The sequence below is a fragment of the Monomorium pharaonis genome, chromosome 4 (assembly GCF_013373865.1).
Source record: "Monomorium pharaonis isolate MP-MQ-018 chromosome 4, ASM1337386v2, whole genome shotgun sequence".
NCBI classification, from domain to species: Eukaryota; Metazoa; Arthropoda; class Insecta; order Hymenoptera; family Formicidae; genus Monomorium; species Monomorium pharaonis.
In genome coordinates, this window is record NC_050470.1 from 13557564 (window position 1) to 13583856 (window position 26293).

A 26293-nucleotide genomic window follows, 5' to 3' on the forward strand; every position below is an offset into this window, starting at 1 on the left:
AAAGTGTGGTGACTGAAAAATTGTATTCGGTTGTTCATTCAATTTTTTGTCCATTTCAATAATTTGTTTGTTTAATTCCTCTAACTTTGAGGAATGTAGGACAATGTTTTGTAATTTTATCGGTTGCACTGCATTTATGTTTAGCTTTGTTTCGTTCTTTAGTATAGAAATATTGTATTGTGGTAAAAATGTTTCTATTTCTGTACTGTGTGATAACTTAAAAGACTTTATTATCGTGTCTTCCGTCATTAATTTGCAGTTGTTCTTCAATGTTATTTTACCCGTTTTTTCAATCACTTCCTTTATCTGTCCGTGATCTTTACAGTAAAATGTTACAGTTTGTTTTTCCTGTACGGAATATAGCCATGAGTGCGAGTCGCCTAAGGCTATCCAAAAACTATGATTAGACGCTATGTTTTTAATGTTACAATTTTCGTGATATCTATCGGTTTCTAAAAACGTTTTGACTTCACACACGGAGTGTGGATTAATCCTGTTCGCAAGATAATTTCGCTCGCATAGGTAATCTTTATTTATCTTCATACAATTTTGTAAATCGTTGCGCGGTAAGGTTATATACGTGTGCTGATCCCCGTCTATCGCTATGGTCGGATACCTGATGTCTATTACAGAGAATGTGTTATTATGTTCTGGCACAGGTAGGGCTATCACATTTAATATTTCGTATTTTGACGTCGATATTAATGGAAAACGCAAAATCGTGTATATATTTACGCTGTCGCAGTATGCGCTTACAAGTGCGAATTGTTTAATAGTTGACCATTCTTCCTGGTTTGCTCTAAATGGAAAGTAGAGTCCTTCCGGGAGTTGAGAGTTCGCATCTTTAAGCAGTGTATAATATGGTCTATAGGCGTTAGTCTGGGGTGCATTATACCCCTTTTTAATAGGGTGACGTAATCTAAGACGTCCTCCGCATCGCGAGTTAACTCTGACAGTACGGTGCTGATAATTATAAAATTTGACTGTATGTTGTTTGCGCGTTCGCTCTCTAGTAGTTCTAGCTTGAGATTTTTGGTTGCGTTCGCGAGGAGGTACTCGTTATGTTGTACTGTTTTTTCTGTCTCGTCGATGTGTGCTATAGTTGCCTGTATTATTTTTAATTGGTTTTTTACTGCGTGCTGTGATGACTGTTGTGCGTCATGTAGTATTGCGAGTTGTTCGTCAATTGTCTTTTTGTCGTCGGCGTCCATTGTACCGAATAGCGATTTGGCTATTGAGCCTACTCCGTCGATCAGTCCTCGTTTTTGTACTGTCGGCGTCTTATATGTGTCAGTTATTCGCAGGATCAGTCAATTTGTCCTCTGGTATTCTTTTGTGATGACAGCGTTAAAACTGTCGCATATAGCCTTATTCATTACCGCGACGATTCTACATAAGTTGTCAGTTTTTTGTACATATTTTTCGATTTGCGTCAGTCTTTTTGATAAAGACGCGATGTTTATCTTAATTATTAGTTTCCATTGCGATTCTATTGGTCGGAGTCTACCTATTTTCTCACAGTAAATCCCCGGATGATGGGTAAATTTTTCCACTTGATACAGCGTGTCGTTTCCTTGAGCTGCTGTTGCCAGATAGATACATATGAGAAGTCCCCTGCAAGGTGGTTTATTATTACTGCCTTGCATCTTATTAATCATCAATATTTTATCTCGTCGACGTGCTTTTCTTTAATTGTGCGTGAGAAGAGGTGTAATGTTTATCTATCTCAGCTAATGTTGCCTTTGGGTCGACTGTCTTGGACTGTTCTAAGATCAGTCTTGTCCGAGCTGTCGTGCGAGATTTTTTATTTCTTACGGTTCGCGAGAGAGAAAAGAAAAGAAATTTTTTTTTTTATTATGCAGTTATTAGTGCCGCCGTCGCCACCCCCGTCGCCTAATCCGGGGGTTATTGCGCTAGATGACGCGTCTCCGGACGAGGGCGAAATTGTCGGGATCTTTGAAGATCAGGTGGAGGACGCGGCGGAATTCGAGAGCTCCGAGGAGGAGCAGGATGATGCGTCATCCGGCGGAGATATATCCTCTGACCGCGAGGATGTTGATGAATCCGACGAGGACGAGGCTAGCTCCGAGGCTGGCCCATACTTGTTTCCGCCCTCTCCCGGTCTAATAGACCGGTTCCTGGAGGAGATTGGGGTCTCCGACTCCGGAGAGGAGTGGGAGCGTGACGTAGGTTCCCTAGAGGAACGTTTTTCGGATGAGGACTCCTCGGAGGAGGGGAGGGGGGGCAGAGGGTTAGAGGAGTAAACATTGAACCCTTCTCCCCCTCTTTAGTTTTAATGTTTATAGTTTAAGTGTAGTGTTAGTTGTTTGCCCTCCCCCTCTTTAGTTATTTCCCCCTTTCTCTTTTGTGTGCCATTCGGATTGGATAGTTCGGGATGGATTACTCAGGAGGTTTTCAACCTGGTGAGTCTATTTTTATTTATTTATTATTATTTCTACTTCCTGCGTTAGCATGTGTGTATGAATGTGTGTATATATTATTTTATACTCTCTCTTTTGTTTTTATTTTCGCGCTATTTCTCAATAAACAGTTTAATGCGATTTACGTGTACGCGAACTGTCCGTCTTCCCCTTTTTACCGTATAGTTAACGTGTGAATGTCTTTCGGTAACTGTATAGGGTCCGGTCCATTGCGGTTCTAATTTTTTAGAACGCCCTCGGCGAAGCGTTCCGTCGAAGAGTAGGATTTTATCGCCAATTTTATAATTAGTTTCCTTTACGGATCGATCGTAATAATCTTTCGACTTTTGCTTTTCATCCCTTATATTATCTTTGGCGATACTATTAGTGGCACGTAATCTCTCCCGTAACTCGAGCGCATAGTCATCGTAGCTGTACGTCCTTTTAGGCGGCTTGGCTAGCGCTGTTGGTAATTCGGGGGGATGCCCGTAAAGTAATTCAAAGGGAGTATACCCTGTTGCGGTGTGGGGGGTGGTATTATAGGTGTAGTTAGCATACGGAATCCACTCGTCCCAGTCCGTCTGATCCTTATTAATGAAATGCCTTAGATACTCGGCTAAGGTTCGATGCGATCGTTCTAATACGCCGTTGCTTTCAGGGTGATAAGCTGTCGTCTGTATCTTCTTAATTTTGAGCAGTTTGCAAGTATTCTTAAATACTTCGCTCATAAAGTTAGTTCCCTGATCCGTTAAGATGCATTCCGGAATTCCATATTCTAGAACGATTTTCGTCACAAATGCCTTACTTACGGTATTCGCTTCTTGGTTAGGAAGGGGCATAGCCTTACTAAATTTTGTTAGGTGGTCCTGAAATGTCAGCAGGTACCGATTTTCGTTATTTGTTATGGTTAACGGTCCGACGATATCCAGCGCGCACTTTTCAAAGGGTCGGCTTGGTGTATCGGTGATAACTAGCGGTGCTTTAATTCTGCGAGAGAGTTTGTTCTTCTGGCAGAGCTCGCATTTCTTTATGTATCTCTCTACGTCGGCTGTTAATCCATGCCAGTTGTGTTTTAGGCGTATTCTTCTTATCGTTCGCTCAATTCCCTGATGTCCTCCTGTCGGGGCATCATGGTATTCATATAGAATCTGTTTCTTTTCTTCTTCAGTATACTCCTGTATACTTTCATTATTTTTTACCGGCGTGCTTAATTGTGTGTGTACAGTGTCTTCTTCGAGCGCGAGGATCTTATCAGAGTCTTCCGTAACGTGAGCCTCCCGCTTCACGTTTCGACTCAGCGCGTCGGCGTTCGCGTTCGCTCGACCGTCCTTGTGTATGATCTCATAGTCATACTCTTCTAATTTTAATCGCCACCGAATCAGTCGCGATCCGGGGTCATTTACGCTAAATAACCATGTAAGTGGCTTATGGTCTGTCACTATTTTAAATTTTACGCCGTACACATATGGGCGGAAATGCTTAACAGCCCATACAATTGCTAGCAGCTCCTTTTCGGTAGTGCTATAATTTTGCTCCGCGCGATTTAACACTCGGCTTGCGTAAGCAATTGGACGGTCGCTACCTACCGGTCCCTGTGACAGGACTGCTCCGATTGCATAGTCGGAAGCATCCGTGGTCACGTTGAATTCCTGGGTGAAATCCAGATATTGTAGCACGGGTGCCGTCATCAATTTTTCTTTCAATGTATCGAACGCTATCTGCTGTTCTGTAGTCCAGACGAACTTTTCAGTTTTCTTCGTTAGCTTCGTCATTGGCTTAGCAAGTTTAGAAAAGTCACTGATAAATTTTCGATAGTAACGTGCAAGTCCGATGAAGGATTGAATATCCTTGACCTTGCGTGGTTCTGGAAAATCTTTGATTGCCTGTAATTTTCCGGGATCGGGTGCTATCCCGTCCTCAGAAATAATATGGCCGAGGTAATTCACCTCTTTTCGAAGGAACTCGCACTTATCGGGTTGTAACTTCAGATTAGCTTCCCGTAGGCGTAGTAGCACTTCTTCTAAGCGCTTGTTATGTTCCTTTAGACTTGAGCCGTATATGACAATGTCATCTAAATACACGAGGCATCTAAGTCCTTGCATTCCAGTAAGCACAGAATTCATTAGCCTCTGGAATGTGGCTGGCGCATTTTTAAGTCCGAACGGCATCCGATTGTACTCGTAGTGTCCATACGGTGTCGAGAATGCGGTTTTCGGCTTATCATGCTCAGCCATGGGTATCTGGTGGTACCCCGACGCTAGATCTAGCGTCGTGAAATATTTAGCATTTCCTAACTGGTCCAATATTTCATCAATATTCGGCAGTGGAAATGAGTCGCCAATAGTCAAATCATTCAACTTTCGAAAGTCAATTACAATTCGAAGTCGTGATTTTCTAGTCGAGTCAGCTTTCTTCGGCACAACTAACAGGAGTGCGTTCCACTGGCTCGTACTAGTGCGGATAATGCTATTTTTCAGCATTTCCTTTATTTGTGTACTCACTTCCTCCTTATGTTTGGCGGGGAGGCGATACGGTCGCACGTTCACAGGCGCAGCGTCAGCTCGCGTGCTGATCTCGTGTTTCACCGTCGAGGTACACGTCAGAAGTTCTCCGTTTAAATGAAATATATCCTGATATTCAATGCATATCCGATTGAGTGCCTTTCGTTCCTCTGGATTGAGATGCTGCGTGCGTAATAGTTGTCATATGCGTTCTCCGCGGGGAAGCTTTATCTCGCAGTCCGTTTCGGAGGTCACAACATAGACTTGTTGCATGACATCTTCTTCGATGTCTTCCACGGTAACTATCGGTGTGGTGATTTCCACTGGTTTATCCGTGGTGTTAATTATGCTTATAGGGCACATAAAATTTTTCGGCTCTACCATGCATCTGCTAATATAGATGCCGGGCGAAGTTTCCTTGGCTCGGATTACTCCGGTTTTATTTCGGTTCGTTACTGCACGAACGATGGTTTCGCTGCGCGGTTTTAAAATAATCTTATTATACGGTTTAAGTCGCAGGGTGACATTTTCTATAGTCACTGTCTTATTTTTATAGTCGCATGATACATGCTGTTTGCGCAGGAAATCGAGGCCGATTATCTCTTCGTATTCCATAGAGAAATCGTCTCTCACCACGTATATGGCGTGTTTAATTTCTCGCTTGCCTATCTTGATAGTGGCTTGCATCTTTCCTATAGTATGCACTCGGTGGCCAGTTATTCCTACCAATAATACTTCTTCGGGATAAATTCTTGTTTTTCCCTTTAGGTTCTTTACCTTTATTAACGATATCGTTGCGCCTGAATCGAACAACATGTCGATTTTACCAGCGCGTGTTTCTTTGATTGGGAGCGTAATTAGGTCAAGACCGTCGCATCGGGTGCCGTCTCGTCTTACGTGTGTCACTTGATACGCTCGAGCGCGCGTACTCTGTGTGCGACTCGTCGCTCCTTCTTCCTCGCTACTGTGTTCGGAGTCAGAGTTCCTTTTCTGCGTTATCGCTTTCTTTCTCGCTCCCGTTATCTCGGCGCTTTGCATCTTTCCTTGCGCGTTCGGTACCTTTGCTTTAGGCCGTCCGTGTAGATTCCAACACTCGTTGCGAGTGTGTCCGCGTTTTTTGCAATAGTTGCAATGCTTGTCGATTGCACTTATACGTTTGTCGGGTTGCGGCAGGGCGTATCTATTACTGCTCCTGTTATTCCGGCAATCCTTACTGTAGTGGCCATACTTGCCGCAATTTCGGCAACGGGCATCGGACTTGTCGTAGTGCCTCGGCGAGTCGGGTGTCCGTCTCGTGTTACTCACGGCGGGACCCTTGATTCTTTCTTCTGCGCTTGCGGCTGCTATCGCATCCTGTAGCGTAACGTATCCGCGCGATCGGACTACCGCCTTTGTATCTTCGCGTAGCCCTATTTGGTAATTTTCCAATGCTTGCTGCTGCAGCATTTCTAAAATGATGCGCTTATGTTCGGCCGTGTATTGGTGTCGGCCTTCGATCATCGACTCGTACAGGTCTATCGTGAGCTTATCTGTACGCAGTCCGTAGGCTCGAGCGCTTTCTCCTGGCTTTTGCTTCAGGGTATTGAAATCGAGCTGTAAATGTGTTGTGCTTCGTTTACTCGCATAACACGATTCTAATTCCGTTTTTAATTGCACGAAATCGCTTATCCGTCGTGTCTGAAAGTCTAACATGGCGCGTCCTTTCAGTTTAGTACACAATATCGCGCCTAGTAAGGATACTTCATCCGACGGATCTATGTTCTCGATCGCGTAAGTCATGGCGCTCAAAAACTCCTGTAATTTACTTGCGTTGCCGTCAAACTCGGTTATCATTCCGCGGGCTTCTTTTAGTGACAATATTCCGCGACCTCTGTCGGCGCACGTCGTCGTCCGGGTACTCGAACGCGGTTTCTCGTCGGCTATATCGCGTTTGTCGAGGCGCGTGCGTACGTAGTGTTCGCGAATTTGTTTCTCGCACCTCGTTGACTTCAGTGGTCAGTCTCCGGACCTCGTGCATCATTGCACGTAAGGCTTCCCGTATTTCCTGCACATCGTCTCTTTGCGTGACAGTGCGGGCAAGTCGTGGCGCATTAGCACTTAGTTCTTGGTGCAGGTTCTGTAGTTCCTGTTCTGCACCGGCGATGAATTGTTGGGTCTCTGCTTGTTCGTCGTTAGACATCGCGTCCGTTTGAAAAAAGTCAGCTGGGTCAAAAATGTCGGACTCGTATGACGTAAGTGAGAACTCGCCTCGTGACAAAACGCGACTAGGGGTGCGACTCTCGTACGGTCGTGTTCGTCGTTCTACACGGTGTTGCCGTGTCGCGTTGAATTCGTTTTGAAACAAACTCGCGTCGAGGTTCGCGAATGGGAATTCTCGTTCGCGGACGACGTTTTCCGGTAACTCGCTATCATACGGATCTAGTTCTCTACGGACTCTATCGCGTGCTTCTATGACGGCTTGTTCGCAGTATTCGATAGCTCGAGTGGCTTGCTCGCTATGTAACCACGAGTCGTTTGCTATAGCAGCGTCGTTGTCTTCCGACATTCACGCCAATTCTATGCTTACGATAATCGTTACGTGATTACCGGGGGATCAGCACGTTTTTACTATTAGTAGGGCTTATCGCTTTGCCCTTAATATTTCGCTTTATACAATATTATTTCGACTTACAGTAACGCTGCGCTTCGCTTCATGTTGTCAGCTGTGTATTGCGGTAGGTCGGTACTCCGGTGTCGCTGATTACGCTGCGTCGAGTGTTGAGCCGTGGCTGAGTTCTGCTCGGCGGGCTCGTCCAGTCAGCTGGTCCTCGAGGTCGTTCAGCTGCTCTCGGCTCGTGACGTCGGTCCCTTGGCCTTGTAGGTAGTTCCTCGTTGGAGTTGTTTGCCTTCCTTCCTGGCAGTTAATCCTACCGCTGCCACCAATTTTGTTGCGCCTTGCGGTACAACAAAATATTTTTGCCGTACCTTGCGGTGCGACAAAAGATCTTTCGGGATTCGTTGCTGCCCAAGGAGTAGGAACTCGCGGAAAGAGGCGGCTTTTGTTGGCAGGGTCCTCAAATCACTCACTCACTGATTCTAAGTCTGTTTGATATAAAGATTTATTTCACTGCGGTTCGTACATTGGTTGCGGTCGGCGACGGTGCCGCGTCGTATTACACTTGATTAGATACGGCGCGTGACTTGGAGTTAACGCGTCGTATCTTTACTCGCTTGAGATTTGCTCGCGGCTAAGTCCCGAACTCGAAATTCACTTGTGCGGGCCGTACGTATCGGCTTGATTACTATTCACTGATCCCGCTGGCCGCTGTTCGGCAGCGGCTTAAATAGTGTCGCGGATTTAATTATTAGTGGGGGCATCGAGCCCTCCGCATGACCATATATGGTCATTCCCGCGCGCATCCGGCGCGCGGGAAATATTTGCGAGTTTAGCAACAATTGCCAAAATGCAGGTATGCATTTCCGGTGGCATGATTGTTGCTAAGCTGGCTTCGCTACTTCGTTAAGGTGGCTGGTGCGTTGCCCAGTGCGATGACCGGCCGGCAGCGCACGAGGCATGTGTCACCTGACACCTTGTGATAGCGAGCCTTTCTCGGCGAGCTATCTTATAATTTTAATATTTTATTTCCTTTATTTTATGATATAAATTTATTGGTTGTGAGTGTTTCGCTCACAACAAAATGTAAAATTTGCACAAAATCAAATAGAAATTGAAAGACTTAATTTTTTTCAAATAAATCAAAATATTAGTCAACCCTATAACTACTTTATTCTTAAAGCTGTTTCAATTATTATAATTTTAAGCACACATATTTATAATTTTTGAAATTAATAAATATTCTATTTTTATTACTATTTAAATAAAAACTTTAATATAAAAAAACAAAATAAAAATAACTCAAAACTAATTTAAATACAAGAAAGAAATAAGAATATAATATAAATTAAGATTAATGTCATGATTACTCAATGTCTTCTTTCTCCTGTCCTCCGATTATTACTTACTGCACATATCTAATATTCGTTTCCTATTTATTGCCATGCATTTACTTGTATTTAAACAATAGTTTTAGTTTAAAATTAAGAATATTTTTAATATATAACACTCTCATACTTTTTAATATAAAAAAATATAAAAATATGATATTGAACTGATTAACAATGTTCTGAATATTGTTTTCCCAATTATTGCCGCATATATTTAATTGTCTCTTTGTTTACTCTGCTTGTATAGTCAATACTACATGTTTATACGATAACCTAAAGTGAATTTGATTGGATTGCATTAGTGTATACTGGTAACATTAAAGCCGGTGTACTCTAATCTAATGCAAGTATAAAAATGACAAGTGGCATAGCACATACTACACATCTTTATATTATTTTGCTTTAATATTCAACAGTGTGTATTAGTATGTCTAATCAAATTCTCTATTAGTTTCAAAACATTTAAACATTTTTAATTTACGTAACATTCTCATATTTTTTATTTGAAAACTATAACTAAAAAAGTGGTTATAATTGAGTTACTGGTATTTAATAATTGAATAGAAATATGTTATTAACTTATATTCATATATTTATATATATATATATATATATATATATATATACATATATATGCTTATATTTATATATATATTAAAATATAAAAAATTATATAAAAAATTATATTAAAAAAGCTTATATTTATATATATATATATATTAAAAATAAAAAGTTTGTTGTTCTCTGAAAATTTAACTTTTTAAACTTGTTAAACTTTTATGGGAAACTCTTTAATTATATTTTATATAGATTTAACTACAGCTCAAAAGTTTTAGTACGCTTAAGATTTTCACATTTCACCAAAAATATTAAAAGCATTTTTTAATGTATAAAAAATTTATGTGAATTAAGCATATTATTACGTTTTTTTTTATAAAGTTCTGATTAGGTCAAACTCCCTCCCCATTATTTGAAACTATTCTTACCTATTTTAGCGCGCTGATTACAAATATGGTATTGAAAATTGGCGCAAATTTGATTTTTATGGTGGAAACCATGAAAAAACTGGAAATTTCAAAAAATATTTTAGATAAAAATTGTAAATCTCACCGAATACACATTTTATGTTTTATCCTATTAATTTTTGCCATAAAGATAAGTTTTTGAGAAACATTTAAACAATTAATAATAAGACTCGATGTGAATTGGATGGATTATATGAAGTTTTGAACATTAAATGTTTTTTATTATCCTCTTTAATATTCTAATTTTTGGGGGTAGTTTAAGTAAGCATTAAAATGGAATAATAAGACTCGATGTGAATTGGATGGATTATATGAAGTTTTGAACATTTAATGTTCAAAACTTCATATAATCCATCCAATTCACATCGAGTCTTATTATTCCATTTTAATGCTTACTTAAACTACCCCCAAAAATTAGAATATTAAAGAGGATAATAAAAAAGGTGAGTGGATCTCGCTACATATAGAAAATCGCAAATCCATGTACTACAGTACAAGCGCGGACATCGTTTCACTCTTTAAGTAGGCGGGAGGAGGAGTGTGGACCTTGTTACGCGTAGATAGTCGCAAACTCATGTGGTACAGTACAAGCGTGGATGTCATTTCGCTGTATAAGCAGGTGGGGTGATGGACCTCGCTACGCGTGGAAAGTAAAAAATCCATGTGGTACAGTACAAGCATTGACATCGTTTCGATCCGTAAGAAGAGGGGAGGGAGAATGGATCTCGCTGCGCATGGAAAGCCGCAAACCCATGTGGTACAGTGACTGTCGTTTTGCTCTATAAGCAGGGGGAGGGGTGGACCTCATTTCGCATGGAAAGTCAAAAACCCAATAATACAAAAAGCACGTGGGCGGCTTCGCCCGCATTCTTCCGGTATTAACTAATCACCCTTCCGGTATTAACTAATAAAATTAACTAATAAAACTCGATTTATGTTAGATAAGTTATATAAAGTTTTAAACATTTAACGTTGTTTTTCTCAAAAACTATTAGCTTTATGGCAAAAATCAATAAGACATAAAATGTGTATTTTGATGAAATCTACAACTTTTATCTAAAATATCTTCCGAAATTCTCGTTATTTACGAAAATAAATTTAAAAAACAATAATTTTATTTTTTTCGCCATAAAAATCAAATTTGTGCCAATTTTCACTATTATATTCGCAATCAGCGCGCCAAAATACGTAAGAATAGTTTCAAAAAAATCGGAGGTCGGACCTAATCAAAACTTCAGCCGCATAAGTATTTTTAAAAAGTATTTTAAAGCTTAAAAAGTCTACTATAAAATATTTTTTTATAGAATTTTGTCTGTTGTTTTAAACTACAACTCTTTAAAAGAAAAAAGCATTAAAAGGATAATAATTCCCAATTTTTTCTAATTTAGGAGCAAAACATTGTAGAAATAAAATTAATACAAATTCACTCTATTTTTTGTTTAAAATAAGTTTTTGAAAATTTTCCTACAACTTTTTTCACCAAGTATTTAATTTTTAGTAAAATTCGAGATAACTTTAACATGTTAAAACTTTTGAGCAATGATATACATAAGCATTACACAGTAAATAATAAAACACCTGAAACATCAAATATGCATCTGCAGCGCAAGGGCCGAGACCTTTAGGTGCTTGATTCGTTGGCATTTTCAATTCCTCTAAATTGACTTCATCGGTCTTTGGTTGATCCGGGCTTTGCTCATCCTCGGCGACTACTCTTTCAAACACTAAAGACACCAGCTGTCTTACAGTAGCACCGGCTGTATTTATCGTTGTGCAATCTTTTGTAAAATGTAATCGAAAACAAAGCACTAAGTTCTGGAAGCATATAATTTTGAATAAAATATATTGAGATATTATTATTAAAAAATGCCCAGATACCAATGTCTATAATGTTGCAAACAATCATCTGTTAACAACAATTAGATTTGCAATAACTATTGTAAGTCTACGTTTGTTAGCAAAGAGCGACCGTAAAAATCGTCCGTTTCGTGAACATCGAGTTTTGATACGATTTTGGTGGTAAATGATTGTATATCATCAAACATTCATCCCCTAAAAATTTTGATTTGAGCATACCTTTTATTATTGAGATATGAAGAGTTAAAGTTGATATTATTCACAAATAAAGGTTATGCCATTTTATATTAGGTGTACAACTTTGCTTCCACCGTTTTTTTTTTTTTTTTCGAAATTCAAGGCCTTATTGTGAAAACCTGGTTATACATTTATGATTCAAAGTATTGTCCATCGCTGGCCACTACTTTCTTCCATCTTTCTGGCAGCATACAAATCCTGCGTCAAAAAAACTGGTCATCTTTGAGACGATCCACGAATCGATCCAATTTTTCACTTCTTCATAAGAACGAAAATGCTGGTCAGCCAGGCCGTGTGTCATTGATCGAAACAAGTGATAGTCAGAGGAAGCAATGTCCGGAGAATACGGCGGGTGAGGTAGGACTTCCCATTTCAACGTTTCCAAGTATGTTTTGACGGGCTTTGCAACATGGGATCGAGCATTGTCATGCTGCAAAATCACTTTATCGTGTCTATCGTTGTATTGCAGCCGTTTGTCTTTCAGTGCTCGACTCAAACGCATCAATATCTTTCAATACCGATCGCCTGTGATTATTTCAGTCGGTTTTAGTAGCTCATAATACATTATGCCGAGCTGTTCCCACCAAGGGACCGTGGCCGATCTTCGACGTCAAAATCACCGCTCTTGAAGCGTTAAAATCACTCTCGGCACGTTCTTTCACTAATAGCGGCCTCACCATACGTATTTGAGAGTATTCGATGAGTCTCAGCCGTAGATTTCTTCATATTGAAGCAAAAAATTAAAATCTCCCGCAAATGACGAGCCCAAGCTGATATTTTCAATCGAGAATAACTTTATGATGCAGACACAAATCGACTAATATTTCGATGGCGTTATGTTTACAAATGTCTAAGCTTATTGTATGGTGTCTACAATCTATTTATTTCGACCACCATTTACCGCTACAACCATCTTTTGAAAAACGGCGGAAGCAAAGTTGTACACCTAATACGTTCAACATAAGATAGTTTAACGTTATTTCTAATACCAAAAAATGTTTTTGATGGAAATTGTTCATGTGGTAGGAGACTAATTCATCGTTATCTCAAATTAACTATTAAGTCAAAATTGTGAACGTCATTTAGAGATCAATTTGCGAAATTCAATAAAATGTTTTTCAACTGATGTCGAATATCTGCCTCTGCGGTCTAATTATTCGTAACCTCAAATGGACCTTTAAGGAATAATTTACAAGGTAATGTACAGGTCAAAGAGATATTTTCAGAAAAATTCGAGATGAGCGTTTCTTTGCCTCTCTGTCTGTCGGGGTGCTTGATTAGCGTGAGTTCCTTCGCCTCTCACAATGAAGTTTTGACTTTTACTCACTTTCCATTTCATCTCTTTGCTTAGAGATTGTTATACATATATTGTATATTGTATATTTTTGGATTTGGTACTTTAAATCATCGGATATTGACCATATCCGAGGTACCAAATCACAGTCATTATATGGCTGCAACAGCCTACTGTACGTGAATCACTCTCGCATGTGCAATAGTATTCTATTATCGATTCTCGACTCCTTTTCTCCCTATCTATCAGGACAAAAATATGATGAAAGGCGCGCATGTTTGTCCTTGTCTTTTATATTATCTTTGACGCTCGACCCACGAGAGTAGAGAGTACGGACAATCTCTGTAAGGGTGTTTGTCTGTATAAATACGCTGGACAGTCCCGAGGACAGCACGCTTATACGTTTAATTAAAAAAATCACAGAATACTATTCTTGTTAACAATTTTTCGTAGCTCAATAACAATTATGTAATCTGTAAAATATCTCGGTAAAAAAGCTACCATTACTAAAACTATTAGAAAAATCATAGTAAATACCGCAGCATTTCAGAAATCGGTGATATCTATATTTGAAATATTATTATAAAGTTATCGGATTTATAAAATATAAAGCAAGATAAAACCGTGTTGACATAAGATAACGTTAATAAAATACTCCGGTATATACATGTATTCGTTCAGAGATCGCAGAGATAGATATATCCAACATCAGTTAAAAAACATTTTGCTGAAAATCATAAGTTGACCTCTAAATGACATTCACAATTCCGACTTAAACGTCGACTTGAGATCACGATAAATTAGTCTTCTAACAGATAAACAAATCTTATCTGAAACATTTTTTTATATGAGAAATAACCTCGAGGTTTATTGTGTTAAACGGATAAAATGGCATACCCTTCATTGGTGTATGGTGACCAATTTAACTCCTCATATCTCAGTAATAAAAGATATGCTCAATCTGAAATTTGCAGAGAATTAATGTTCCATGATGTACAATTATTTACCGCCAAAATGACTCAAACTTCAATGTCCACGAAACGGGAGATTTTGGCCTGTTTTTGCGGTTGCTTTATATGCCTTCACAATATGCGTGCTAAAAATTTTACAAAAATATGTGTTGTGTCCAAAAACAACTGCGCGCAAATGCAACGTGTCCAATCAAACGGTGTGTACAACTTTATGTGTCCAATAGAACGGTGTGCAACGTGTCCAATTGTACTGTGCGCAAATAAAGGCTTCTCCTTTTAATGTCTTTTAACAAAGAATCATTTAAAAAATCCATTTAGATTTTAAATATTAAATTTTAAAAAATAAAAAACCAACTAAGTAGATATCTAACAATTTGTCTGCAATATACGGATTCAGCTTATCAGCAGTATTAAAAAGTGATTAAATACACAATTCAGAACTCAATGTAAAATATTTTGTCATTAAATTACAAAAAATATCAAAAAACCATTTTTGTCTAAGAATGTAAAAAAAGAGATAGAACTTAAGTTTAAAAATAAAATTTAAAAAATTTTTTCTGAGTATTAATAGAATCTCATGATAATAATTATGTCTTATAAGATAGTGGAATAAAATAACCAGAATAAATTCTAATTAATAATTTTATTTAATGCTTATTTGTTGTTAAAAAGTTGCAAAAAAAAGTTTGTTCTGTAAATTTTTTAAATCAATGTTCCATTTAAAAAAGATTAAGTTAGTCCCAATATCAAACTTAAAGTAATTTCTTTTCTTATAATTTGCACGCTAATTGATTATTCATTATTATTTAAACTTAACTTGCAAGCAACAAATGTAGAACTTGCATATTTTAAGAGCAACAAATTCAGACAACATCACAGTATTAAATTTAAACAATTGTTTTCTTATAGTTTATTCTCACAACGCAAGTTGTACAGTTTTTCATTAATTATGGAAGCAATAAACGGGATGTTTCAAGACCGAGAACTTCACTCAGCAACAAATTCTCATATTATTGTTATAATTTGTATAATTTTGTTTCACACGCGCGCGCGCGCGTGTGCGTGTGTATTTTATTCCGTTAACATAATCTTCTTTTACTGGAACATTGTTTTTTAAAAAAAATTATAGAACAAATTTTTTCTTTGACAACTTTTTAACAATAAATAAATAAAAATATTAATTAAAATTGGTTCTACTCATTTTGTTCCGCTAACTTATAAAACGTACAAGGGTAGTCCCAGAAGTGATCTAACGTATAGATAACGGCTGTTTAAAAAAAATTACTATGGTAAAAAGTACCAACCTTATAAACCTTAAGTGTGAAGTTTGAAGACGCTACGTTATTTAGCATTTGTTTGGCAGCCATCAATAGTGAACTCTCTCAATAAATTTGGAAACAAAAAAAATTGGTCATCGTTATGTTATGAGTGTGATGCACTCACACCAAGAATGTCGCAAGCGATAAAGGTGTCAAGTGACACCTCGCGCGTGCAACGTCGCCCGGTCTACATACTGAACGTCGCACCGGACCATGCACCCGGTTGCTTAATAAACAATACCCAAAATTTCCTGATTTTAAAGTGGAATCTGCGTAGTCAGCAATTGCTGGCTAAGCAAGTGCACTGACCGAAGGCCAGTGACCGCGGAAGTACCCTCCCCGATTATACGCCAAAAATCGGTATATATAAACACCGTTGTAAAGATAACAAGCAGGCTTACTTGCGTACCATACAGTAACGAACGTATGTCGCTCAACACTACATCTTTTATACGGGTTTATTAAGTAACAAGTTAGTGTAACTCAGTTGAAAACATATATATCGTGTTAAAACCACTACCGGGTTATCTCTCACGGAACCTGATCCTGAGGAGTTACGGCAGCGATTCCCAAATACTGTGTCTCTTAATAAGAGGGCACAATAGTTATGTGATATAATACTTTCATTTGAAAGGTTTCAGTCCAACTAATATCAAAGCCAAGCTAAATTTTACTCTGGGAGAGTCTGCTCCTTCGTTTACAACAATAAAATATGAGTGGCAAAATTTAAACAAGGCCGTACGAGCTGTCAAGACAAACATCGCAGTGATCGACCAAATAAGGTGACCACGCCAGAAATGGTGAAGAATATCCATAAATGGTATTAGATGATCGTCGATTGAAAGTGCATGAGCTAGCAGACATCGTAGGCATTTCAAAAAGTGTTATACATCGCATATTGACTGAAAATTTGGAAATGAGAATCTTGCTGTGCGCAAGATGGGTGCATTTGCTCACAATAAAACAAAAACAGCGTAATGAGGATGTTTCAATCAAGTGTTTGGCGATGTTTCACAGTAATAAAGCCGAGTTTTGACGTCGATTTATGACCATGAATAAAACATGGATCCATCACTTCACACCTGAGACGAAGGAATAGTCAAAATAATGAACCGCGAGAAGATAATCGGCTCCAAAGAAGGCGAAGGTGGTTCATACTATAAACAGAATATCGAAGCTATTGAACATTGCTGGGAAAAGTGTATCGAGCTAAAAGGAGGCTATGTTAAGAAATAAAGATATCTTTTCCCAAATTTTTTGTGTTTTCTTTGTTAAGTCGGATACTTCTGGGACTACCCTCGTATATAAAAATCCATCATTTTCAAGAATAAAAAATAAATTTTCTAAAAATTTCAGGTTTTTCCAATTTTCCCCAATAAGAAACAACCTAATATATACGTTGCCTACAGGTTGTTTTAATGTCAATATATTCAAAATCGTTAAAACGTAAAGCAAGTTACCAACATTACAAGTGCTCACAGATTTGTATAAATTTGCTTAGACGCTTGGTTATCTGGGCAGATATTCATGTAATATGTAAATGGATCCTTACTCTTGCCAAGGTATCTCCGTGCACCACGGCATTACTTGTAAGCAATAGCGTTACAGTCTGCAAAACTTTAACTTCCTCCGTACCTGATTCCATTAATAACCACAAAGTATCCGTAATATATCGAGCACCTTTCTGATCAATCGCTTGCTGCGTTATTAGCCTCTGCATCATGCTTAAACAAAACTGAAAAGCCATCAAAAACTTGTGTAGACATTGTAAAACAAAAACATTATAATCCTTTTTTTATTAAAAATAATGTGCAAACATAAAATATAGCTTTTAATACCTTGATGATTTTTATATCCTTACTTTCGCAACCTTGAACCAGAGGATAAAGTATTTGATTTACAATATAATATATTGGGGTTCCTGGATTGTTCGAGGCTGTTCTCAACTTTACAATTCCTTCTTCGCATGACTGTAACAAATACATACAATAATATCTACTATAAATTCAAACAACAATGCGCTCCCTCTCTTCCTTTTCCCTCTCTCTCTCTCTCTCTCTCTCCCCCCTCTCCCCTTTAGGTAAAAAATATTTAATACCAAGGCATTAAACTTTATGAAAAGTATTAGGATAACCTACAAAAACAATTATAAGGGCCAAGCAGATTAGAGATAAATTTGAATTATCATAGCTAAATCGTAACTCAAAACTTTAAACGCGTTTTTCTCAAAACCATGTTTTTAAATAGGCTTGCAGTAGAACGCGAACAATTTTCATCCAATTGACTTAAAATTTTAACTGTAGCTTCACAATACCATGATCTAGTAAAGTACCTGAGTTTTTTTGGATACATTAAACAGTTTTTCTGTAATTCAATTTTTTTCTGCCGTTTTTGTAGCAAAAAATAAAATTTGTTTTCAAAACGTCGATATTTCTTTAAAAATTAATATTTTTTAATAATCTCAAGCACTTCACTAGCCAATATCATCTACTTTAAGAATGTTTTTGTCCCAGGCATTTTTACGGCAGTTATGCTGCAAGACGTAAAAAAAAAGCTTCAATTTTAACATTCCGTACAGCGGCCATTTTGTTTTTAATTGTTTCAAAAAAATTTTTCTTTGTACCTTGATACATGGAAAAAATAAGTTATAACTTTAATTTGTTACATTTTATTTCATTTTTCCCCCCAAAATTCATTAACTCTTTAAGAAGCGGTGGGAAATATACTTCCCACCTCATTTTTTTCGTTTTTTTCGATATAATTGAGGTCTGTTACATCGTATAATCGTAAAATAAACTGTTCTATACTTGTTAATGTTAGAACTATGCACTACTATACGAGTTTTGCATCAATCATGCATTTTACATTGTTATCCAACAAACAATAACGAAAAATGCTCTTTTTTACAATAAATTCGTTCTAGAAGCCTCTTAAATGTAAATAATCTTCCAGACCATAATTTTAGATTTTAGAGATAACAAACTAAGTCATATTCCCTGGTAAAAATGTAAAATCGGAGCGTAAGTTGGATGTAAAGGGAGAGTAAGAGCGTAAGTCGAATGTAAAGAGAGAATAATAGAAGCATTAACAAACCTTCTACGAAGCGTAAATTGAAACAATAAAATGTAAAAAAAAGCGTTAACACTTCTTTTACGTTTTATTGTTTCAATTTACACTTCGTAGAAGATTTGTTAACGCTTCTATTATTCTCCCTTTACATTCGACTTACGCTCCAATTTTCCATTTTCACCAAGATTAAGTTAAAGTTGCAGAAAGTATATTGTTAGTATTTGTATTCAACAAAATATATTGCAAAAATGCTATTTTCAGCATATAAAATTGGGGATAAACTTCCGAATAGGTCGGACCCCCGATTTATTTGAAACTTTATATTCTTATGTATTTTGAATCGCTGATTACGAATATGATAGTGAAAATTGGCGTAAATTTGATTTTCATGGCGGAAACCATGAAAAAACCATAAAAACCATGGTTTTTTCCATTTATTTCCGTAAATAATGAGAATTTTGAAAAATACTTGAAATAAAAGTTGTAGATCTCATCGAAATACACATTTTATGTCCTATTAATTTTTGCCGTAAAGCTAAAGATGGCCTTGAAAAGAGAAAGAGGCCGACTACTCCTAGTTTATTTTTATACTCTCACCCACAGGTGGCGGAATGTTACTAGGTGAAAGTAGTCGTCCCCCCCCTCCGCGGGGGCTTCGCCCCCGCTCCGGGTAGGGGCCTCAGATGGCTGAAAGTGGAGGTTAGTCAGAGTAGGGATGGTTACAAATCCTCCCAAAAGTCGCAAACCTATGTGGTACAGTACAAACGTGGACGTTGTTTCGCTCTGTAAGCAGGGAGGGGGTGTGGGTGGACCTCGCTAAGCGTGGACGTTGTTTCGCTCTGTAAGCAGGGGAAAGTGTGGGTGGACCTCGCTACGCGTAGAAAGTCACAAACCCATGTGGTACAATACAAGAGTGGACGTCCAGTATTAACTCTTCCAGTATTAACAAATAAAATTAACTAATAAAACTCGAATTGTGTTAGATGAGTTATATAAGGTTTTGAACATTTAACGTCGTTTTTCTCAAAAACTATTGTCTTTACGGCAAAAATTAATAAGACATAAAATGTGTATTTCAATGAGATCTACAACTTTTATTTCAAGTATTTTTCAAAATTCTCATTATTTACGGAAATAAATGGAAAAACCATGATTTTTATGGTTTTTTCATGGTTTCCGCCATAAAAATCAAATTTGCGCCAATTTTCACTATTATATTCGTAATCAGCGAGTCAAAATACATAAGAATACAAAGTTTCAAATAAATCGGGGGTCCGACCTATTCGGAAGTGCACCCAAAATTGGTTCATTCACTTAATTTATAAGTCAGTTGTGTAGAATTTCGTGCTTAATGGTATTTGAGTTAACTGATTATAGAAATGACCTAAAAAATGTAAAATTCAAAATGGCAAATGATATAAAATATAATTATATAAAACATCGAATGAAATGATTTCAAGAATATAATACCGAGAATTTTTTAATCGAAAACTATGTATGCATTTTAACGAAAATGTAATTTTAAACGAAAGAGACCTTTTTTATTAGAAATTTTGTAAAAAATATGGCTATATTTTTTTTATCCCCGAATTTTGAATTTTTTGTTCGACGTCCGCCATATTGGATTCGCCATCTTGAATTTTTAAATTTTGACCTCAGATTCGGTTTCAGCATGATCTATAACATACAGATACAAGATATATCCGACATAATTGCTAGAAGAAATGTATTCCTTAAAGTGTTAAAACACGTATGGTTTTGAGAAAGTCACACTAGTGTTACCCTTTAAACGGTATGTGTTGTGACGTGACGCGTTTGGCCGCGTTCGTCACAAAAGCGTAAGTCCGACAGAGGAAAGTGGTCCGGAGTTGCTCCTCGTCGAGCCGAGGGAGAAGCGACTCTATTACCCTTAAACTCTCGCGTTACCGTGGTTTCAATCTTTTTGTTAGTTCTTTTTATTGAAGATAAGGCGTCGAGTGAGAGCTCCATTTGCGTGTTATCGAAGACTAGAGTGGAGCGACCGTCAAGGAAGTTCCGGCGCGGCTTCCCGACAAAGGATGAGACGTCCCGCAAGAAGTTTCCCTGCCGGGCCGCGCGTTGGGTCCCGTCGTGGGTTGCCACGCATTGGCGAGAGGGATACCGACCCCGCCAAGGTGCAGCGATACCGCCAAAACGGACACAGTCAGCGGACAATGCCAAAAGCACGCCACCGGGCTGCAGACGGCCGTACAATCGCCACCCGCCCGCCGCAAAGATCGGTTCGGTCGCGGCCTGGCCAGCCGGACCAGCCGAAGCGACAGGGCACAAAAGATTCCGCCTATGCCACCAGAGTACTGACAGTCCATAGTTCCAAAAAAATCCCGAAAAATAGAGCGGCGCTGCAAGGATCAAGGGTTACACAAAGCAAGCCAATCTAAGCGCCGGAGATCAAAGCGCGCACGCGCCTGCGCAGAGACTCAGGCCGGCCGTGGTGGGACCGGGATTAGGCACTGTTTGGTGAGTCACGTACCGAAAAAGAGCTGCTCCAACGAGACCAACCCTAGTGACCCAGCGTTTTTTGTAAGGCCATTACTCGGCAGCCGCTAAGGATTTCCGTAAGATTCGGGTAAAGCGATCGGCTCTCGTGCGGATTCGGACTAAGAATACCGCATTTTGAGTTACCGGTAATTCTGAAGTCCGTTACCGTTGTTGTCGCGCTTGGTTTTGGATATTAATGTTAAAGAATACAGGGTGTTAATAAACCTTCGCATAATATTTATACCATCGTGTTGCCCACGAAAATCGAAGACGAAAAGCTCTCTAAATTTTTTCGATTCCGTGAGTACAGTTCTTATAATTATTGTCGGAAAATAGTGAAATATTGCCAATGTACGCACGGCTATAACGCGGCGAGCGACGACGATCGTCTTGTTTCCCACCGCGCTCGTGTTTCCGTTATAGCCGTGCGTACATTGGCAATATTTCACTATTTTCCGACAATAATTATAAGAACTGTACGCATGGAATCGAAAAAATTTGGAGAGCTTTTCGTCTTCGATTTTCGTGGGCAACACAATGGTATAAATATTATGCGAAGGTTTATTAACACCCTGTAGAGTCTCGTACCGAACGGGATGTCGTACTGACCGGCCCCAAATTTAATTAATTAGTGCGTCCCCCTCAGATTGCTTTAATCCCGACAGTCAAATTTAATTGTAACATATCGCGTTTGCCGTTACCGTGAGTAGATTAATTAGAAAGATTAATTAGAAATGTTTACAAAAAGAATTGTTGGCCTTCTACCCTTTACAGTAGTTTTTATGTAATACATTGCTCTGGGATAATTGTCGTCTTGATAGTAAGAAAAAGAAATAGAACCTGCCTTTTATATGAATTCATCGCATCCCGAATACCGGCAAAAATATGATTGTTTCCGTCTGTTAACCGATACTCTAATTATTTCCAAATATATGTTTTCGTCATTGTTACCTATTTAAATAGTGTGTACTAATTTTATTTCGCGACCTGCCCCGATCCGAGATCTCCACATAAGATTTGTTTAAGAACCACGCCCCTTTACCGCCTCGAGTAAAGAACTACCGGCATTCATAACGCTTCTTTCTTACCGAATTATTGTGTGGCGCGGAACTTCGTGCTTGGCGCCCGAAATATATAATATTTTGTAAATATCGTTTTCGCGAGTTACCGATATGTTTGAGAAAGCGTTACCAGTTAGTATTAATAGTAGATACCAATTAATTGGGCGAGTTCCCTTCGAACCTGGCGGTTTCCGAAGTAAAACTTGTCGCAGTGTTTATTGCCATTTTATAAATATATGTTTTTATGTAGTGTCCTTAAAAAAGTCAAGTTTTGTGTAGAATATTTCGTACGAATGGATACTGAGAGAAAATGTAAAATGTGCCATACATTCGTCAAAACTGGCGGAAATATAACAAATTTAAAGTAGCATCTGCAAAGAAAGCGTGCTTTACGTGAAAATAATAAAATAAAAATAAGAAAATAGGAAACATTGAATTAAATCAAGTAAAATTTATATTTGTACAATATTAATGTAATTTTAAATTTTAGCAATTTTGTCACATGCCTTCTATTTTTCTTAGAATAGCCTAGAGGCAGACGTAAATGTAGATATACCTAATCAGCAGTGTAACATAATCCGCATGCACCGTCTCAATCCTGAATACATCAAACTCTACATTCTGTTCACTTATCAAGTAATGACAATGCCTACTTCAAGTAAATTTGGATGCGAAACATCAAAAAAAAAAGATTAGTGCAACCAAATATTGGCACAGCGATACGTGAATTGAAATTCTTTAAAGATTTATCAAAATTATTTGAAAGATTTTTATTAAATTTAGTATTATATAATTGTTTATAAATTTGACATTATTAACAGTAAATGTTTGTATAATGTTTTGCAACCTAACATAAGAAAAAATGTATTTTAAATAAAAATAATTAAAATTAGAAAATATAAATATATTAAAATAAATATTTTTACTTTAAGTAAATGTATGATACTTTTTGCTAGATTTTTATATTTTATATTTCCATCTTATTTAATTGTTTTTAGATGATGGTGTAAAAGCAGGTAGAATCACACAGCATACTATTTATAATAGCAAAGGACAATCTTCCTTTCACAAAAATGAAAAAAGAGAGCTTTCGAAATTAGATGCATACTATAGTACTATTGTACAAGATAGCAGATAAAAAACTATAACGATCCTTATAGAAGAAAAATACATGATGGATTTTATTCCCATCACCCTTTGTCCCACAAAAAGGGAGTAGTGATGGGGATGATTGACAATATAATACGCTTATTCTCCATCCCAAATTTTATCAAAAAAATATCACAACAGCAATAAAAACCTTATTAGAAAACGGATATCCACTGAAATATCTATTTAACGTCATTAACAACAGAATTAAATTCCTTAAACACAAGGTAAATCAAAATAGTGACGAAAAAAGTTCCGAAAAAACACATTACTTCACAATACCATATGTTAAAAATATTTCAGAAAAATTCCTTCCTCTCAAATTCATCAAAGAATGCAAATTAGCATATATTCTTAACAATAAGCTGAACAGGTATATTAAAACAGGCAAAGACCCTTTAAATTCATGTGAATGTTGTGATGTGGTCTATGAAATTTCTTGCAATGATTGTGACTCTTCTTATGTGGGACAAAGCGCAAACTAATCACTAAAGTAAAAGAACATAAAAATGAAATTAACAGAACATGCAAAACTCCCATTTCAGGGCATAGAACCGAAACTCAACATGAATTTAAATGGGATTCAGTAAAAATTTTAGACAGAAAATTCAATTATAACAAAAAGCTTACATCAGAAATGCTCCATATAAAAAAACAAAAGAAAGGTCTCAATATTCAAAATGATACCGAATATTTGACAATATTTATCTCTCCATCCTTGACTCCTTCCCGAATATATAAATAACTCAATGTCTCAGTCTATACCAGAACCTTATAACAGACACTTCGTAGTTTAATGATACAATGATAATGTGGAGTATGTCGTGCGTGATCCTTTGTTTCAATAATTGCCAATCGTCCATACAACAGGTCAGTTCTAATTTATTCACGGTTTTATATGCTCCCCGCACACATTTAAATAAATTTTAACCTTTTACATTATCTTAATTTTAATTCATATTTAATATACATTTACATTATTTTATCTCAGTTCACGCATAAAATTAGTTCAATTTTAGCTATTTATTGACTCAAGTACTTCCTTTTTAATATAACTTCTATTAACTTATACAACAAATTTTACATTTGATTGCGTTAGCTTCTTTTATTCGTTTGTCTCTTTCTTTTTTCTTTTTTCTTTTCTCTTTACCTATTGACTTAAATTCAAACTTAATCTTAAATCCACATCTATTTATTTATTTATTTATTATCCCAATCATTACGTGCTGTCAATACAGAATATCACACGCGACAAACTATAATCTGAATCCATTGCAAAGCATGGGAACCTCTAACATTCCATAACAAGATATTTATCGACATTTATTAATTCTTTTAATAATAAGTTGTTGACCCTAATACGATTTCTTAACTGAATGTAGTTTCTGAGTAATGGAGAAGATTAACATCTGTCAACAAATTTATATCGTCTACAACAGTATATACACGGGAAGGTTGCTTCTAACGACAGGTTAACAAACTATGTATTATATTTATAATTAATTTTACACTGAAGATGGCCAAAAACAATGCGCCGAACCGTCTGTTATCCAAGATTTGTACATAATAATAATTTAAGCAACTAACATCCAGCTTTGGCTCTCGACACACTTATATTGAGTTCTAAAATACATGATGTTATCTATAATAATCAAAGAGAGATTATCATTAATAAAGAATATTACTCTTACCGCGGACGTATGGACTGATACGTTAAATACAAAAAGTTATTTGCTTGGGAAGCTTTTGTATTTAATCATTACGCTTGGAAAGATGCTATAAAATATATTACAATTGGTGTAACAGAACTAACAGATCGACATTTTGAAGTAAGGCTTTTAAAAATATGTAACAAGAAGAGAATAAAAACAAACAATATTACAGTAATTGTAACGGACAATAGTGCAAATATTGTTAAAGCTGTAACTCAATATTTTAGTAATTAAAACTTTAATAACACAGGCACACAAAAAAAGTGGTTGGTCCGGCAAATTAGACTAGTCAATTCTTATGTATTTTGACCCGCTAAATCCAAATCCAAGGTCAGAATTGCTGAATTGGCTTATTTTTTCCTAACTTCAAAAAAAAAATTTTTTTTAGTGTTGGTCCGGCGGGCCAGACTAGTCTATCGTTATGTATTTTCACCCGCTAAATCCAAATCCAAAGTCGGAATTGCTGAATTGGCTCATTTTTTCCTACCCTCAAAAAAATTTTTTTTTAATGTTAGTCCGGCGGACCAGACTAGTCTATCCTTATGTATTTTGACCCGCTGAATCCAAATTCAGAATTGCTGAATTGTGAAATATATATAACTCTTTTATTCTCGAAGGTTTGGACTAATGAACAAACTGAAACCTGGATATTACAAGTCTGATGAGTGAAGACTATTCATCGATTCTTCTAAAAGAAGCTTGAAAGCAGTGTTGCTGCACAATATTAATGTATATGCCTCCATTCCTGTAGCGCACTCGGTAGTGATAAAAGAACAATACACAAACCTGAAAACAGTTCTTGAAAAAATTAAATACACAGAACATGGATGGCAAATTTGTGGAGATCTGAAAATTCTCACCATATTATTACGTCAAGAATCAGATTACACAAAAAATCCGTGCTTCCTATGTGAATGGGATAGTAGAAATCGAACAAACCATTACATAAGAAAAGAATGGCCGACAAAAATGTCTTTGCAACCTGGGTTTAAAAACATTATAAATAAACCGTTAGTTGAACCTTCAAAAGTTCTTTTTCCACCTCTTCATATCAGATTGGGACTCATAAAACAATGGGTAAAAGCTCTGAATAAAAAAGGTGAATGCTACCAGTATTTACAAGAAAAATTTTCCAACGTCTCTGATGCAAAATTGCGGGAAGAAATTTTCGATGGAC

At 37.1% G+C, this 26293-nt stretch overlaps 2 protein-coding genes across 7 annotated transcripts in view; both read right to left on the minus strand.

The window, feature by feature from the left end:
* Window positions 1-26293, minus strand: part of LOC118645412 — a 392632-nt gene that overhangs the window by 118751 nt on the left and 247588 nt on the right. The window lies entirely within an intron of this gene.
* The window catches only part of LOC105831394 (protein MON2 homolog), an 82358-nt gene that overhangs the window by 32187 nt on the left and 23878 nt on the right, over window positions 1-26293 (minus strand). For 3 of the 6 annotated variants that reach the window (XM_036286352.1, XM_036286351.1, XM_036286353.1), the window contains 3 exons: window positions 17447-17578; window positions 17161-17343; window positions 11509-11745 (listed from right to left, as the gene is read on the minus strand). The exons of 1 other annotated variant lie outside the window; for it this stretch is intronic. In XM_036286352.1, coding sequence (XP_036142245.1) covers window positions 11509-11745; window positions 17161-17343; window positions 17447-17578 — 552 coding nt within the window. Of the gene's footprint in view, window positions 1-11508; window positions 11746-17160; window positions 17344-17446; window positions 17579-26293 lie in introns of those variants that run through there. 2 more of the 6 variants (XM_036286354.1, XM_036286356.1) reach the window with 2 other exon arrangements.